This window comes from Pseudonaja textilis, chromosome 7 (genome assembly GCF_049901715.1).
Source record: "Pseudonaja textilis isolate UNSWEBS1 chromosome 7, rPseTex1.2, whole genome shotgun sequence".
Lineage (NCBI taxonomy): Eukaryota > Metazoa > Chordata > Lepidosauria > Squamata > Elapidae > Pseudonaja > Pseudonaja textilis.
Window position 1 is genome coordinate 14,824,571 of NC_141996.1, and position 14,779 is coordinate 14,839,349.

Here is a 14,779-nt window from a genome sequence, read left to right on the forward strand (position 1 = left end):
ACTATGAATCTCTCATCAGTACTAGTCCTATACTTTATTAACATATAAGTACCTGACTCTAAATGGCAGAGGCAGGGCAGCTTCCAGAGAGCTGCAGAAGAAAGGTGTCTTTTTTTTCTTTCTTATTCCAGAAATATTTCATAAGATATGAGGGGAAGAAAGAACTGAAGATCTCTTATCAGACATAATTCATTTCCGTTACCAGTTCTAAATCCTATGAAAAGTCAGCAGTTATAAGCTACTCCACATGCAGAGTGTTTTCCATTTTCTTTAAAATTATCACTCACAACATTTTGTCACATTTCCAAACATTCAGGTGCACAGAAATACTGTGAATATTTCTTCCTTCCAGTCCTTGCATTGTACATATTGCTGGGTTTGCAGGTGCATGGGTGATGCTGTAGTTCAGTTGTCGCAATGGGTCTGTAACTGCTTGATAATACTGAAGGCTGCTTAACAGGATGGAATAGGAATGAGCACCCACAAGTTACTTATTAGTTCTATACCTCTGGCTTATGTCATTTGAAAGTATTGTTCTGCAAATTTGGAGGACTCATGTAGCCTGGCTGAATAATTGAAATTACAGTAAACTGGAGGAGCTTAATGGAGACTTCTGCTGCTTGATAATAGCTTCAATAATTATCTTAACTTTCTACAAATTGGACAAAACAATATTTAAAATGCTAAATAAATCAAGGATGATATTGTTACCTGTTCACAACAGTGTGAAGTCACAATTTTTTAAACTTGTGTTGGCCTTCATACACAACATGTTCTTCCCAAGAACCTAGGGTGTCATAATCTGGGTTCCCAGCAGGGAGGAGCTGTTTTCCAGAGAGCAAAGAAGCAGCGGAGCTTGCAATGTTTCTTCAGCAGAAGGAAGGTTAAAATGGCTCCTCTGTGGCTATGCTCAGAATATATCAGTAGTTATGCCAATGGTTGCTTTAGTCTGGCAAGATTCTGTCTATAGGTGAAGAGCAATAAAGGAAGCCACTCTTAAATGTTGTTTTGGGGTCCTAGTAAGCTGCGCAAACCTTGCTTCCATATGGTGACAGCATTTAATTGGTGGGACTTGGAGTGTACCCATTCTGCAGATGGTACATTTAGACAAAGTTATGTTAGTATCTAAAGAAAAAAGATATGGATAATCCTGTAGCTACAATTGTAACTAAAATGTGGCTTAATCTGTTTCTCATAAATGTATGCAGTTAGCATACCTAATATTACTATATGATTTTTAAAGGCAAATTAGAAGTGTGGTTAAGATTTTGCCTAAAGCAAGACTGCCTGATACTGAATATATTAGCCTTTGCCTTTTTCCTATTTGTCCCTGGCAACCTAGGTTGGTGGTGGATACTTTCAGGTTTTCATTGCAACCATAAGATTGCTTCTCAAATGTAATTTTGTTGAATACATACTCTTAATTTCCAGTGGCTGATGTGTACCTTGAGTGAAAGGTGATGTCTCTTTCAAGTCAGTTCTTGATTCTACTTCTATGACTACACTGATACGTCTAATTTATTTATTAATCATATTTGTATAACCTCCCATCTCACAAAAAGAACTCTGGACAGTGTGAACAATCAAACACAACAATACAAAATATAAAAATCAACCTTAAAATATAAATATTGTAAAAATGAATTTACAGAATTTGGGCAAAGATGATAAAAATAGCTACTTTAGCAATGAGTCCTCTGAACATGTCTTCTTCGGTCTATGTAATTGGCTCGATAGCAGTGGTGGGGTTCAAAAAATGTTACTACCAGTTCTATGGGCGTGGCTTGGTGGGCGTGGCTTGGTGGGCATGGCAGGGGAAGGATACTGCAAAATCCCATTCGCTCCCTACCTGACTAACCTGCTTTCCAGCTCCGTTCTCCTATGCAGGGCAACAAAAGAAGACCCAGCCGGTCAGCTGGGACTTGGAAGGCAGAGAATAGATGGGGGCGGGGCCAGTCAGAGGTGGTATTTGCCGGTTTGCTAAACTACTCAAAATTTCCGCTACTGGTTCTCCAGAACTGGTCATAACCTGCTGAATACCACCTCTGCTCGATAACATATAGAAGTGCTTTCCTCCAGAATGTTTATGCTTCCCATCACTGGGATTTCTTGGTTGTCTTCCATCCATGTATTAATCTGGCCCCACACTATAGATGTAGATAAAATTATCCAGGCACTGTCATCTGCTTAGATTTTTCAATGGTACATATCACATAAAACTTTTGTATGTAGTGTTTGCTTTCAGGTTAGTTTTAACTTTTAGTGACTGCCTAGACTAATCCCTGCCATTTTCCTTGCAAAATTTCAGAAGTGGTTTGCGGGTCCAGGGCGTTAAAAGTGTTATTATTAATATTTTTTTATTTTAAAAATGAGGCCTTGAAATATTTTCTGAAAATGCAGACAAAAACCTATAAATAATTGAAAAAAGAATTCCAATTAAGCAATATTATAAAATGGAACAAAGGCCACTTTGAGCTTAAAGCTATGCAGTTGATACCCCCAAAACACTGGGGTAGACGCCATAAAAATCATCTTTAAGGAAAACATTTCATTGAGGGGTATCAAGCTTGTCAAGCCTCCCAAAGGGTCTGGAATCGGAGGAGGTGGACTCACGTGGGATAGTTTTTCAATCAAGCTCATGTTGGCTGGTCAGTTCTCAGAGTTGAAGTCCATATATCTTCAAGCTGTTGAGATTGAGAAAAACTGGTATAGGAGGTGGTCGTTCTTTTACATGCCATGATGATTTTTAGTCTTGACTTCAGCCTGTTTTACTATGGGAGGTATAGACTATATTTGGACAGAATCAGAGAAGGGTACTCCTCCAGGGAAAGAATGGGTGAACTGCCAAGTATCACATTTGAGTTATTTGTTGATGATTTGTCAAAAAACTTCCTTTTTTTTTGCTCTTTTTTTCTTCAGGCAATTATTCCTTTCTTTCATCTTTTCTTCTTCACACAGTACTTGTAAGACTTAACTAAAAATTATCTGCAAATAAAGGTGAAACAAAGGCCAGACACTAAAAATACATCCTTTAGGAACTAGGGTAGTACTTAGTGGCATTACCTTATGTGGAGAGGCATAATTACTTGGCTTAAGCATTCCATTGTTTCCTAAGATTCTTAAATGACAACATCCGTTAAAAATAAGATCTTCAGACTCTAAAAAAGAAATACATATTACTGTTTTATTTTTGAAATTGCATAGTTTCCCTTTTTGGGCCCACTGTCTATGCTTTGTCAGGACAAATTTGACTAAATGCCAGAAGTTTCTTTTATTATTATTTTGTGGTTCAGCCTTTAATTTGTTCAGGGAGGAAGGGAAGGAAGTAAGGATTAATTGATTGATTGATCGATTATTTAGCTAAGGAGAGCAAGAAAAGAACAAAACCAAACACAAGGGCTTCCCTGAACACTGATAGCAAGTGTGAGACGGGCTGCTTTTGAACAGAGAAAGGAGGAGGCTTCCTTGAAAATGAGCATTTTGCTTATGATAAATGTATTGCAGATTTCTGTACCAAGGAAATGGTTCCCCTTACAATTTCAGTTATATGAATGCTTCCTCCAGCTTAAGGACCAGTAAAAAAAAAAGTCAAAATTATTTGCTTGTATTCTACTTTTTCCCTTGGTGAACTTGTACAAGAAAAGGCATCATGAGATATTGCAGTGGAAGGATTAATTATTAGAAATTATTTTCTCACATACCCACTCCCCATCCAGAAGAAGATAAAAGAGAAATTTGGGATTTAGCAATTTAGAAATTGCTGGACTTGTTGATAGCAATAGCATTTAGGCTTATATACTACTTCACAGTGCTTTACAACCGTCTCTAAGTGGTTTACAGAGTCAGCCTATTGCCCCCAACGATCTGGGTCCTCATTACCCACCTTGGAAAGATGGCAGAGTCAACCTTAAGCTAGTTAGGATTGAACTCTTGGCTGTGAGTAGTGAGTTAGTTAGCCTGCAATGCTGCTTTCTAACCACTGTGCCACCTTGGCTCTTGATGTTGCTTGAAGTGAAGATAGTGTTTTGGAGAGAAGTTAGAAGATCTCTAAATAAATTAGACGGGAAGGGTTGCTTCATCAAAGGCACTATTTGTTTGACTGCCCTGTATATATCTTGCTTTCTTGCCTCCTTCTTAAAAAGTGGTTGCTTACAATTCTGTGTTGAAAGTAGAAGTTTATTTATGAAAACTTTAAAATCTGTTCGATGAGAATTAATATTTATTTATTATTATTTATAATTATTATAATAATTTACATTTAGTGGTTTACATCTACTAACTTGCTAAAAATAATCCCAGGTGTGAACCCTTGGGTTAAGAAATAAGGAAGAAGTTAACCATCAGAGTAAAGAGAATTAAAGGACCTACAGTTGAAACTCGAAAAATTAGAATATCATGCAAAAGTTCATTTATTTCAGTAATGCAACTTAAAAGGTGAAACTAATATATGAGATAGACTCATTACATGCAAAGCAAAATAGTTCAAGCCATGATTTGTCATAATTGTGATTATTATGGCTTACAACTCATGGAAACCCCAAATACACAATCTCAGAAAATTAGAATATTACATGCAATCAATAAAACAAGGATTGTACATAGAACGATATCGGACCTCTGAAAAGTATAAGTATGCATATGTACTCAGTACTTGGTTTGGGCCCCTTTTGCAGCAGATACTGCCTCAATGCGGCATGGCATGGAAGCTAGCAGCCTGTGGCACTGCTGAGGTTTTATGGAAGACCAGGATGCTTCAATAGCAGCCTTCAGCTCTTCTGCATTGTTCAGTCTCATGTCTCTCATCTTTCTCTTGGCAATGCCCCATAGATTCTCTATGGGGTTCAGGTCAGGTGAGTTTGCTGGCCAATTAAGCACAGTAATTCCACGGTCATTGAACCAGGTTTTGGTGCTTTTGGAAGAGTGGGCAGGTGCCAAGTCCTGCTAAAAAATGAAGTCAGCATCCCCATAAAGCTCGTCTGTGGAAGGAAGCATAAAGTACTCCAAAATCTCCTGGTAGATGGCTGTGTTGACCCTGGACTTAAAGAAGCACAGTGGACCAACACCAGCAGATGACATGGCTCCCCAAATCAACAGGCTGTGGAAACTTCACACTGGACTTCAAGCATCTTGCAGTGTGTGCCTCTCCATTCTTCCTTCAGACTCTGGGTCCTTGGTTTCCAAATGAGATGCTCTCATCAGAAAAGAGGACTTTGGATCACTGAGCAACAGACCAGTTCTGTTTTTCTTTAGCCCAGGTAAGACGCTTCTGATGTTGTTTGTTGTTTAGGAGCAGCTTGACAAGAGGAATACGACATTTGAAGCCCATGTCCAGGATTCGTCTGTGTGTGGTGGCTCTTGATGCACTGACTCCAGCCTCAGTCCACTCCTTGTGAAAGTCCCCAACACTTTTGAATGGCCTTTTCCTGACAATCCTCTCCAGGCTGCGGTCATCCCTGCTGCTTGTGCACCTTTTTCTTCCACACTTTTCCCTTCTGTTAATGTGCTTTGATACAGCACTTTGGGAACATCCAACTTCTGAGGCTTTCCTTTTGAGGCTTTCCCTCCTTATGGAGTGTGTCAATGATGGTTTTCTGCACAACTGTCAGGTCAGCAGTCTTTCCCATGATTGTGATTCCTACTGAACCAGACTGAGAGACCATTTAAAGGCTCAGGAACCCTTTGCAGGTGTTATGGCTTAATTAGCTGATTAGAGTGGGACACTTTGAGCCTCGAATATTGAACCTTTTCACAATATTCTAATTTTCTAAGATTTTGAATTTGGGGTTTTCATGAGCTGTAAGCCATAATCATCACAATTATGACAAATCACAGCTTGAACTATCTTGCTTTGCATGTAATGAGTTTATCTCATATATTAGGTTCACCTTTTAAGTTGCATTACTGAAATAAATGAACTTTTGCACGGTATTCTAATTTTTTGAGTTTCACCTGTATACTGCAGAAACTCTGTTGCAACACAAGATTCAGAATGTAATCAAAATAAGCAGCTATAATAGATATCCTATTGTTCAGGCACTCTGGAAATCAAATGCATTGAGTTTTGGTCATCACAGAATATTTTATTCCTCGGCAGTTAATGAAGAAAAGACACATCTGTTTTTCCTTACATTAGTTTTGCAGAACTCAAATATTGGTAATGAAATGCAGCATCTTGCTTGCATTTTCCATTCAGTTCAGCTTTTATGGGAAGGTTTCCCATTGACCCACTGTGGCTCTTGACAGGCAGATAGAGAACTTCAAGCAAGTTTTTTGTCCAGAGTTTTCTATATAGCCTAGCACTGATAGAGAGGTGAGGGCATAGCTCTGGAGGATGGAGGAAGTGGGAGTAGCAAAAGTAGAAGGAAATGCAGGAGGAGGAGGTAAGCAGGTGTTAGCAAGCAAGGTAAGTATATGTTTTGGTGAGTAAAATATGCAGGAGTATGCACACAAGTTCTCACTTGTACATCCCTTTTCCTGAAGATCTAAACTGGCGTCCAGGTAGCCTTTGGGAGCAAAACAAAAAAATATATCTATTCCTATTTTAGTGCTTGACAAAGTAATCCTGCTGACACTGTCTTCATAGAGAGAGTGATCAGGGTATTAGTCCAGGTAGACTTTTTTCAAAATGTTATCCAAGCAAAATCAAAATAGGAGAAATCAAACCAAACAAAATCATAGTAGGAGAAACAGCAAGGATAATGCTTTTGGTAATGTGTATAAAGGGCCATATTCTCATGTAAATAAGTGTCTGGGTTTGATTGGGAGCCACCCAGATTTCAATCTAAGATGGGCTATGTACATTTTTAAAATAAATAAATAAACAACCACCATATTTTCAAAGCTACATTTAAGATTTGTAGAACTTTTCTAAAACTTTGATAGTTTTGAGGATGAACTATTCCTCTTACTAAATGAGCTCATTTCTCTCGAGGGATGCAGAGAAGATTCTTTCCCATCATGACCATTGACTCACAATCTTCTCAGCATCTCTATCGACTGGAGAAGGAGTAGATGGAGTTCTGTCCTTTTCGCATTGGACAAATGCAAAATGACATGAGCTCCCCTTGCTTGTTATTTTCTCTAAATTAAGGCTTAGAGAACTAGAACTCTCTCTTTTTTTCAGTCAGTGGTTATTCAGTTGCATACTTTGCTGTGACATCTGGATCACAAAACAAATATACATTTCTCTTCTATACCAAGAATTGAATGCATAATTAGAAGTGTATTTTCCTCTATTCTTTTATTTAAAAATATATTCCTGAAAAGGTTTATGATCATATTTTAAGAATACTGAGAATTTTAAAAAATAAGTTACTTACACTGTATAACTTGATTGAACCACTTTATTATATATATATATATATATATATATATATATATATATATATATATATATATATATATATATGTATATGTATATGTATATGTATGTATATTTATTTATTGATTGATTGATTGATTGATTGATTGATTGGCTGGCTTTAATGGTATAGAGATTCTGAAATCATGAGCATGTTTAATAAAATCTCAGGATCTGAAGAAAAATTGACCCCTACCAGGAAGGGTTTCACTGGTGATAACCAACATAATAAATTGCACCCGGAAGCAGCCAATGCTGCTCACAGAACATTGGTATAACATGGGCCACTCTAGGGCCCTCAAGAACTGCCTACATCGCCATATTCTGCACTAAGTGTAGTTTCCAAATACTCTTCCCAGAGTATCCCTGTGTAGAGAGCATTGTGAGATGATCAGGGCTTGAATGACTAAACGCAGGGACTCCCAATCCAAGAAAGGATGCAACTGGTATACAACATAGAGTTGTGCAAAGGTTCTTCTAGCCAGAACTGACAACTGCTCTTTGAGCAGAAGTCATGAATCCCAGGAGAACCCCAAGTTGCGCACCAGGTCTATCTGAGGTAGTGCAACCCCATCCAGAATTAGAGATGCAAAACTTCTGGATCTCAAAGCTCCATGTACCCAAAGCCACTTGGTCTTGCCAGAGTTTAGTCAGACTGTTGTGCCCCATCCTGACCCTCATAGCCTCCAGCCACTGCAAGAAGGCAAAGACAACATCCCTTGGGTCACCATAAAGAGTTCGGTACCATCCACTTCATCCTATGGTGATATATGACTTCACCCAGTGGCTTCATGTAGAAGCTAAAGAAGAATGGAGAGGAGAGTACCAATACTGAGCACTGTGGCACACCACAAGGACCCCAAATGGATTGGATCTCTCACTCCCTATCAGCAACACTTGGGGCCAGCCTTGAAGAAAAGAGCCAGACCAGTGCAAAACTGCACTTCCCAACCTCAAACAATGAGACTAAAAAGATACCATGATCAGTGGTATCGAAGGCTGCTGAGAGGTTGAGTAAGGATGTTGGTACCACCCCCATTCTGCTCTTACCAGAGATCATAAGCAAATGGAACCAACTGTTTCTGCCCTATAACCAGGCCTGAATCTTGACTGGAAAAGCTCTGGATAATCCATTTCATCCAGTGTCCTTTTCAAGCACCACCACCACCTTCCTTAAAAAGGGAAAGTTGCAAACTGGACAAAAACTGTCCAGGCAGATGGGAGTCAAGAGATGTTTTTTTTAGAAGGGGGCAAACCAAAGCCAGAAATGTCCCTTCCTGCAGTGAGGAATTAATTACTCCCTAAGCCACCTGGTGGTCATCTGGAAGCTGTCACCAACCAGGAGGGATAAAGATCTAACTGACAGATGGTTGGACTGACAGCATCAGGGACCCTGCCCACTTCATCGAGTCCAGCATGATCGAACTGCTCCCAGGTGACTAGGTAAGACCTTTCCCCAGACATTTCACATGGACTATCAGACACGTGTTCCAACTGGGAACAAATCTGAGTGATTTTATCCATCAGGTATGGAACAAAACCCTCTGTGCAACCACGAAGATGATTATCTGAAACCTAACTCCCCATCCCAGGACGCACCAAGCAATCCTGAACAGAGCCACCAGGTGACACTCTGCGGACGCAATAAGGGACAGAGAAATAATAATGTTTTACCGCTCATAACTGTCACAAGATGGGTCTTAATGGCAGCTCTGAGTCATGTCCAATCAGAGTCCTTCAATCATTTTCCTCCAGCAGTACTCTAGGTGTCTATTAGCCCTATTCAAAAGCCACAACTCCTCTGTGGAACTGTTACTGGAAAGTCAAACAGCTTAGTGATACATTATATTAAACTTTCTCACTGAAGGCTAACAGGGAACCAGTTTTTAATTCACTTATGCAGGTAGGGATACTCTTAAATAGAAGTAAGATCTGCCCACTTTTGCTTTGTGTTATATCAAATGACTAACATGAAGAAATACCTTGTTTTTCCTTGCTGTAGGTGTATATGGTCATAAGTACTTATAAGAATGTATTCAACTGGTACCACTCCCTCCATCTGTCTCCCTCCATCTATATGGACATGGGAATCCTGGAGAAAATCGCATTGAGTATCTAAAGCCAGCATAGTGTTCCATTTTTCTATTGAGACATGTGCCTTTAAAGTTTGCCCATGCTGTATAAAATGTGAATGTTCAAATAAAGGGCCTTTTCAGTTCTTTATTTTTAAATAGATATAGCATTAAATCCTACCTACAACTTAACCAGAGTGTAATGCCCTTTGAAAATAGTTGGATTTAGTTCTAAAGAAACATGGATATACTTGTTTATGATTTAGTTCTTTGTATTTACGGGTAGTTAAGAATTTCCAGGGTTTTTATGTTCAGATTTTTTTTTAAAGGAGTACTGCACAGTTGCCTTTTAGACAGAATGAGTCAGGTATGTATAATAAACTGGATTTTAGTAATTTCAGAAGGATAACTGGATAATGTGCTGCATTAGAGCATCAAGAAGGTGACCAGGCAGCATATTTTCCTAAAATTATCCTTGTTAAAAGGCATGGTGGTTTCGTGAAACTAAGATAGGTAAACAGTGCATTATTAACTTGTTCCCTGCTTCACTTCTTCCAAATCCCTTTTCCTCCTAAATCCCTCTGTGAAACAAAGACTTATTTTCTTCTTGTCTGCCTGTGAGGTCTTTGCTACTTGTCTCGTGTGGGTGTAGAACCCCATATTTAAATACTTCTCTGCTACCCAAGAAAAGAAAGAACAGGAAACAGATAAATCCAAACTCTAGTAGATAAAGGACTACATATTTATTTTTTTCCTTTTCCTCAATTTAGGCACCATTTGAAAAGCAGTTATGTTTTGAGCCGCTAAAGAGGCATTGAAGCTATACAACAAAAAGAATCCCCTATTGGAGATTTGCACGGTTGAAACTTAATTTGTACAGTTTTTCTAGACTCCTTCGTTCTTCAACAGAATTACAGCCACTCCTTCCTTCTTCAACAGAATTATTATGTCCTGTTAATGATGTTTTAAAATAATGTTAACAATCTCTTTAAAATACATTTTATTAGATAAAAGTCTTTTGTGTTATTTTTCTATTTCACTCATGGATTGAAAGTTGTAGCGTTCATCTTCACTGCTCAAAGATATTTGTCAATGTTTTTTTAATGTTTGCTTGCTTATTTATTTATTTATTTGCCTTTTCTATTAAAGGCAAGATGGTCCTTGAAGTCTCCTATTATAGAGATAGAATGCAGAGGCTGAGAAATAGTTTTGTGTCTTTATTTCTCTTTATCAGATATGTTATTAGAGACACTGTGCTCATAAATGTTAATCATTGTATATCTTAGACCTGGCTTAGAATCAGTTGAGAGATTGAAAAATGTTTGGTTCTTATTGTCACATGCCTATTTTTAAAAAGCCTCATTTTGATTTATAACCCAGTAGAACTGGTTGGGTTGTCAGTTTACAACCGAAATGGAAACTCGCACATTTACTACATGAGCCTATATTTATCTTAAAATGTATTTTATTTCTATGATCTAGGATAAACCCAGCTGACTAAAACATGTAATTGGAATACAGCTACTTTGCCCAACTGCTTGGATAATTTAAATAGATTTTGAGAAGGCTGGCTATAAATCAAGTTTGTGGAGTTTCTGACCTGTGTTTTTTCTTCTCAGTTGCTATTTTGAATTCAGTTTAATTCATCCTTTCATTAAGCCATGTTGTTCTGCTTGAAATAATATTGGAAATAATAAGGGTATTACTAAATACTAATCACATAATGCCTGCATATATTATAGACGTGTTCTGAGGACTTCCTTTGATACATAAACTGAATTTTGTACATATATACTGATACTATGATTTCAATTTTAAACTGTCTCCAGGATTTATCTTTGTGCAGTATTGGCAATCTCTTTGAAATTCCAAGAGAGACAGAGAGAAAGAGTGACAGACAGACAGACAGACAGACCCATCTGGATGGCCTTTATTAGAAGTATTAACAAGACAACTTTCCTTTCCCTACTCATCTAGATTTTCCTCTGCAGCCTGTGAGATTTTTAACATTATTATCCCTTCAGATTTAAACTTAAGATGTGTGTTGGTGAACTCAAAACATAAATTTGCCTATTTCCATCTCATGTTAGCATTATTGATTTGTTAAATTTACAGGCAGTCCTCAACTTATGACCATATATTGAGCCCAAGATTTCTGTTGTTAAGTGAGACATTTGTTAAGTAAGTCTTGCTCCATTTTACGACCACAACACAGTTGTTACGTGAATTTGGCTTCCCAGTTGCCTTTGCTTGTCAGGTTTCAAAAGATATTTGACTCCGTCCAAGAACACTGCAACGGTCATAAACATGAGTTTATTGTCCAGCACCTGGATTTTGGTCACGTGACCATGGGGATGCTGCAATGGTCATAAGTGTGAAAAACAGTCATAAGTCATTTTTTCAGTGCTGTTGAAACTGAATGGTCACTAAACGAACTGTAAATGATGGATGGCATGTATTTGCTACCTGTATTTGCTACCCATCTCACTGTACTCTAGCGTTAAAAATAATAAACAAGATGTATTTTTACTTGCAAATGGCAATTCTTATTCTATTTCCTTTCTGACTTCTCACTTCCTGTTCTCAATGTCCGTTAATGTTGGGAAACTTATATTTGGCCCTAATTCTCCCTTTATTATATCCATTAAGGCAGCTGCCCCCTACTTTTTTGGGTCTAGGTACCGGTTCTGTGGAGAAAGGTTTTTCTGTGATTGGAACTTAGCTTGTTTGGCCAGCCCTGTTTCTGGCATGCTGTGCTGGTTTACAGCCCGGGGGTTGGGCGCCCCTGCATTAAGGCATGTATATTCCAAAACATTTGGATTTTGGGGGATAAGACTACTTTACAGTGTCTGCTCTTCTGTTTGCTTCTACAGCTATGAACCAGAGAATCAGCCAAAGCGCTCCAGTGAAACAGCCACCACCATTGGCCTCCCAAAGTCCTCCGGGTGGAGTCCTGGGAGGTGGCACTTCCAATCAACAGCAACAGATAAGACTGCAGCAGCTGCAGATGGAAAAAGAAAGGTTGCGACAGAAGCATCAAGAACTGCTTCGGCAGGTGAGGCCACAGGTTAGAAAAAACAACTTCAACTATAATACGATATAACTTGTTGCATATGCATGAGTGGCATTGTGCTTTTCAGCACTGCAATTCTAGTAAGCATCAGTAGATAGAGGGAATCGCAAATTGTATAACTTGTCCCAGCAAGCAACAATTCAGACACTTTGATCCTTTTGAAATATTTCTTTGCGACTGTTTGTGGTGCTGGGCTGTTTCTGGCATGGTGCTCTTTTCATTGCTGATAACTCTGCTTCCTGGACAACTTGCTGAGTAGCTCTGCAACTGTATTAATGCTCTGCACGGTCAGAGCTCATCTGACTGAATTTTCCAGCTTTCATGATGGATGGCATGCGTGAATTGGATCTGGTCTTGCTGTATTTGTGAAGAGTATTGAAACTTTGGCCTCTGTAAAAAAACAAAGCTGTTCCTTGTTTCTAAGGACGTGATGCATTGTTCCATTTTCCGTCAGTAGTCAGCAGGGGAGTTTGGAAGTGGACAAGCAAGGCCTAAAGATATTGGCCCTGTTACCTATCTCAAGCATCTAGAACTCAAATATAAAACTATTTATCTCTTTAGGTACCGTAATTTAAAAGTCCTTAAAGAATCCATGCTCCGCATATACCCAAACCTTTTTTAAAAAGTCATCTAAGCCTGTTTCTGTTCAACAGATCTTATGGAAGTGAATTCCATAAAGTAATGAATTTTAGGAAACTTATCATCATAGTACTTTACCGAGCCCTCTTCCATGGATGTGGATTCTTGCAGTCAATGTGATAATTACATAGTTCATTATGAACGGCTTCTCTGTCTGCTTCATAAGAGAGAAAATTAAAGGGGGGAAATTCATCCATGTTAGGTAATGTTTATGTGGTTTGCAGTAACATTAGTAATTCTCAGAAGAGAACTTTAAAACTGATTAACCCAGGTCTTTTACTTCAGTTTAAATTTTGTTCTTTTAAACCAAAATACTTTTCTTAAACGCTTAAATGTAAACTGATTTGTTGCTCTTGCTTTTTTTTTTTTGGTAACCCTGGAGGCATGAGCCCAAAGAAACAATGAAGCTTACTTTCTAAAACCTTTGCTCTCAGTCATTGCTTACTGTCCTAGATCTTTTGCTAATGATTGATTAGCTCCTTGTCTTCAGTGCTGTGCATCATGTTTTGTAAGGGTTGTGGAGCATTGCAGATTCCCTAACTGCTTTTGGAGAATCTTTTTAAAACCTCTTTTTCCTTGCTTTTTGGGTGGTGGTTCTTGCATCAGGCAGTATTTTCCTATTCTTGGAGATCACTTCTTCAGGCTTTTGCCTTCGTCATTCCTTGCTTTTCCTGCCCTTGTTCTAGAGGCAGTTAGACTTTATAGTAAAATAATATTTAAAGGAATAAATACTCCATTTAAACTGGATTGTTATGGGATGTCTCCTTTTTAAAAAAAAAAATCATGAGTTGCCTCTGGACAAGTTAAAAATAACAGCTTCCTAAGCTGAATTTTCTGAACTTTGCCTATAACTGCTTTGCTATTAATATCAAAACAAATTCAAATGCCGCCAGGCCAGCATGTTTTTAGAAAAGGCTTCTAATTTGGGATTTCTTTTCTTCAATATCTTCTTCTCCAGAAGATAACTAACTTCAGGCCAGGCAATGCCCAGACTACTTCTTTTTGTCCCCTGTATGTCTAAGCAAAATATGTTCACGTGCTCTGTAAGCACTCCTAAGCGTCTTATTCCATTATGCAGAAAACTTTGCCATCTCTTAACCACCTTATCCCTTGACATCTGTGGTTGCTTTAGGAACATCCCTCTTGAGAACATTAAGAAGATGATGAGTAAAGTCAAGGTAGCGTAGCCATCCCTGTCGTAAGAGACAAAAAAGTAATGACCCATCTTGTTTCTTTTACTCTTAGGCATTGCGGAATATCAATCCCAGCACAGCAAATGCTCCAAAACGTCAGGTAGGCTCATAACAAATGTTTCAGCAAAATAAGAAACATTTTCTTTTGACTTAGATCAGCTGTGCAAGGTGCTTGGGTTTCATTTGTATTTTAATACCCTGGCATGCCTAAAAAGCAGCTATGTGTATCTCATAAGCTTGCTTTTGATATGTTTAATAAATAATTGGTGGTTTCATAACAGATACCTTCACTTGCTCTGTCTCCCCACTTCTCCAACACATATGCCCACAAACAACTTCAAGATGGTATGGTCGTATTTTGTCAATTGCTGGTTTCGGGGATCGAAAGATACTTACTTTTCTAGTTCTCTCTTAGACTTGTGTAACTTTGAATTTCCAAAAC

General features: G+C 38.4%; 1 protein-coding gene across 8 annotated transcripts in view; it reads left to right on the top strand.

Moving 5' to 3' along the window:
* Positions 1-14,779, top strand: part of YAP1 (Yes1 associated transcriptional regulator) — an 86,798-nt gene that overhangs the window by 57,764 nt on the left and 14,255 nt on the right. For 2 of the 8 annotated variants that reach the window (XM_026706887.2, XM_026706885.2), the window contains 2 exons: positions 12,306-12,487; positions 14,390-14,437. In XM_026706887.2, coding sequence (XP_026562672.1) covers positions 12,306-12,487; positions 14,390-14,437 — 230 coding nt within the window. Of the gene's footprint in view, positions 1-12,305; positions 12,500-14,389; positions 14,438-14,779 lie in introns of all 8 variants that reach the window. The other 6 variants (XM_026706884.2, XM_026706886.2, XM_087937076.1 and 3 more) reach the window with 3 other exon arrangements.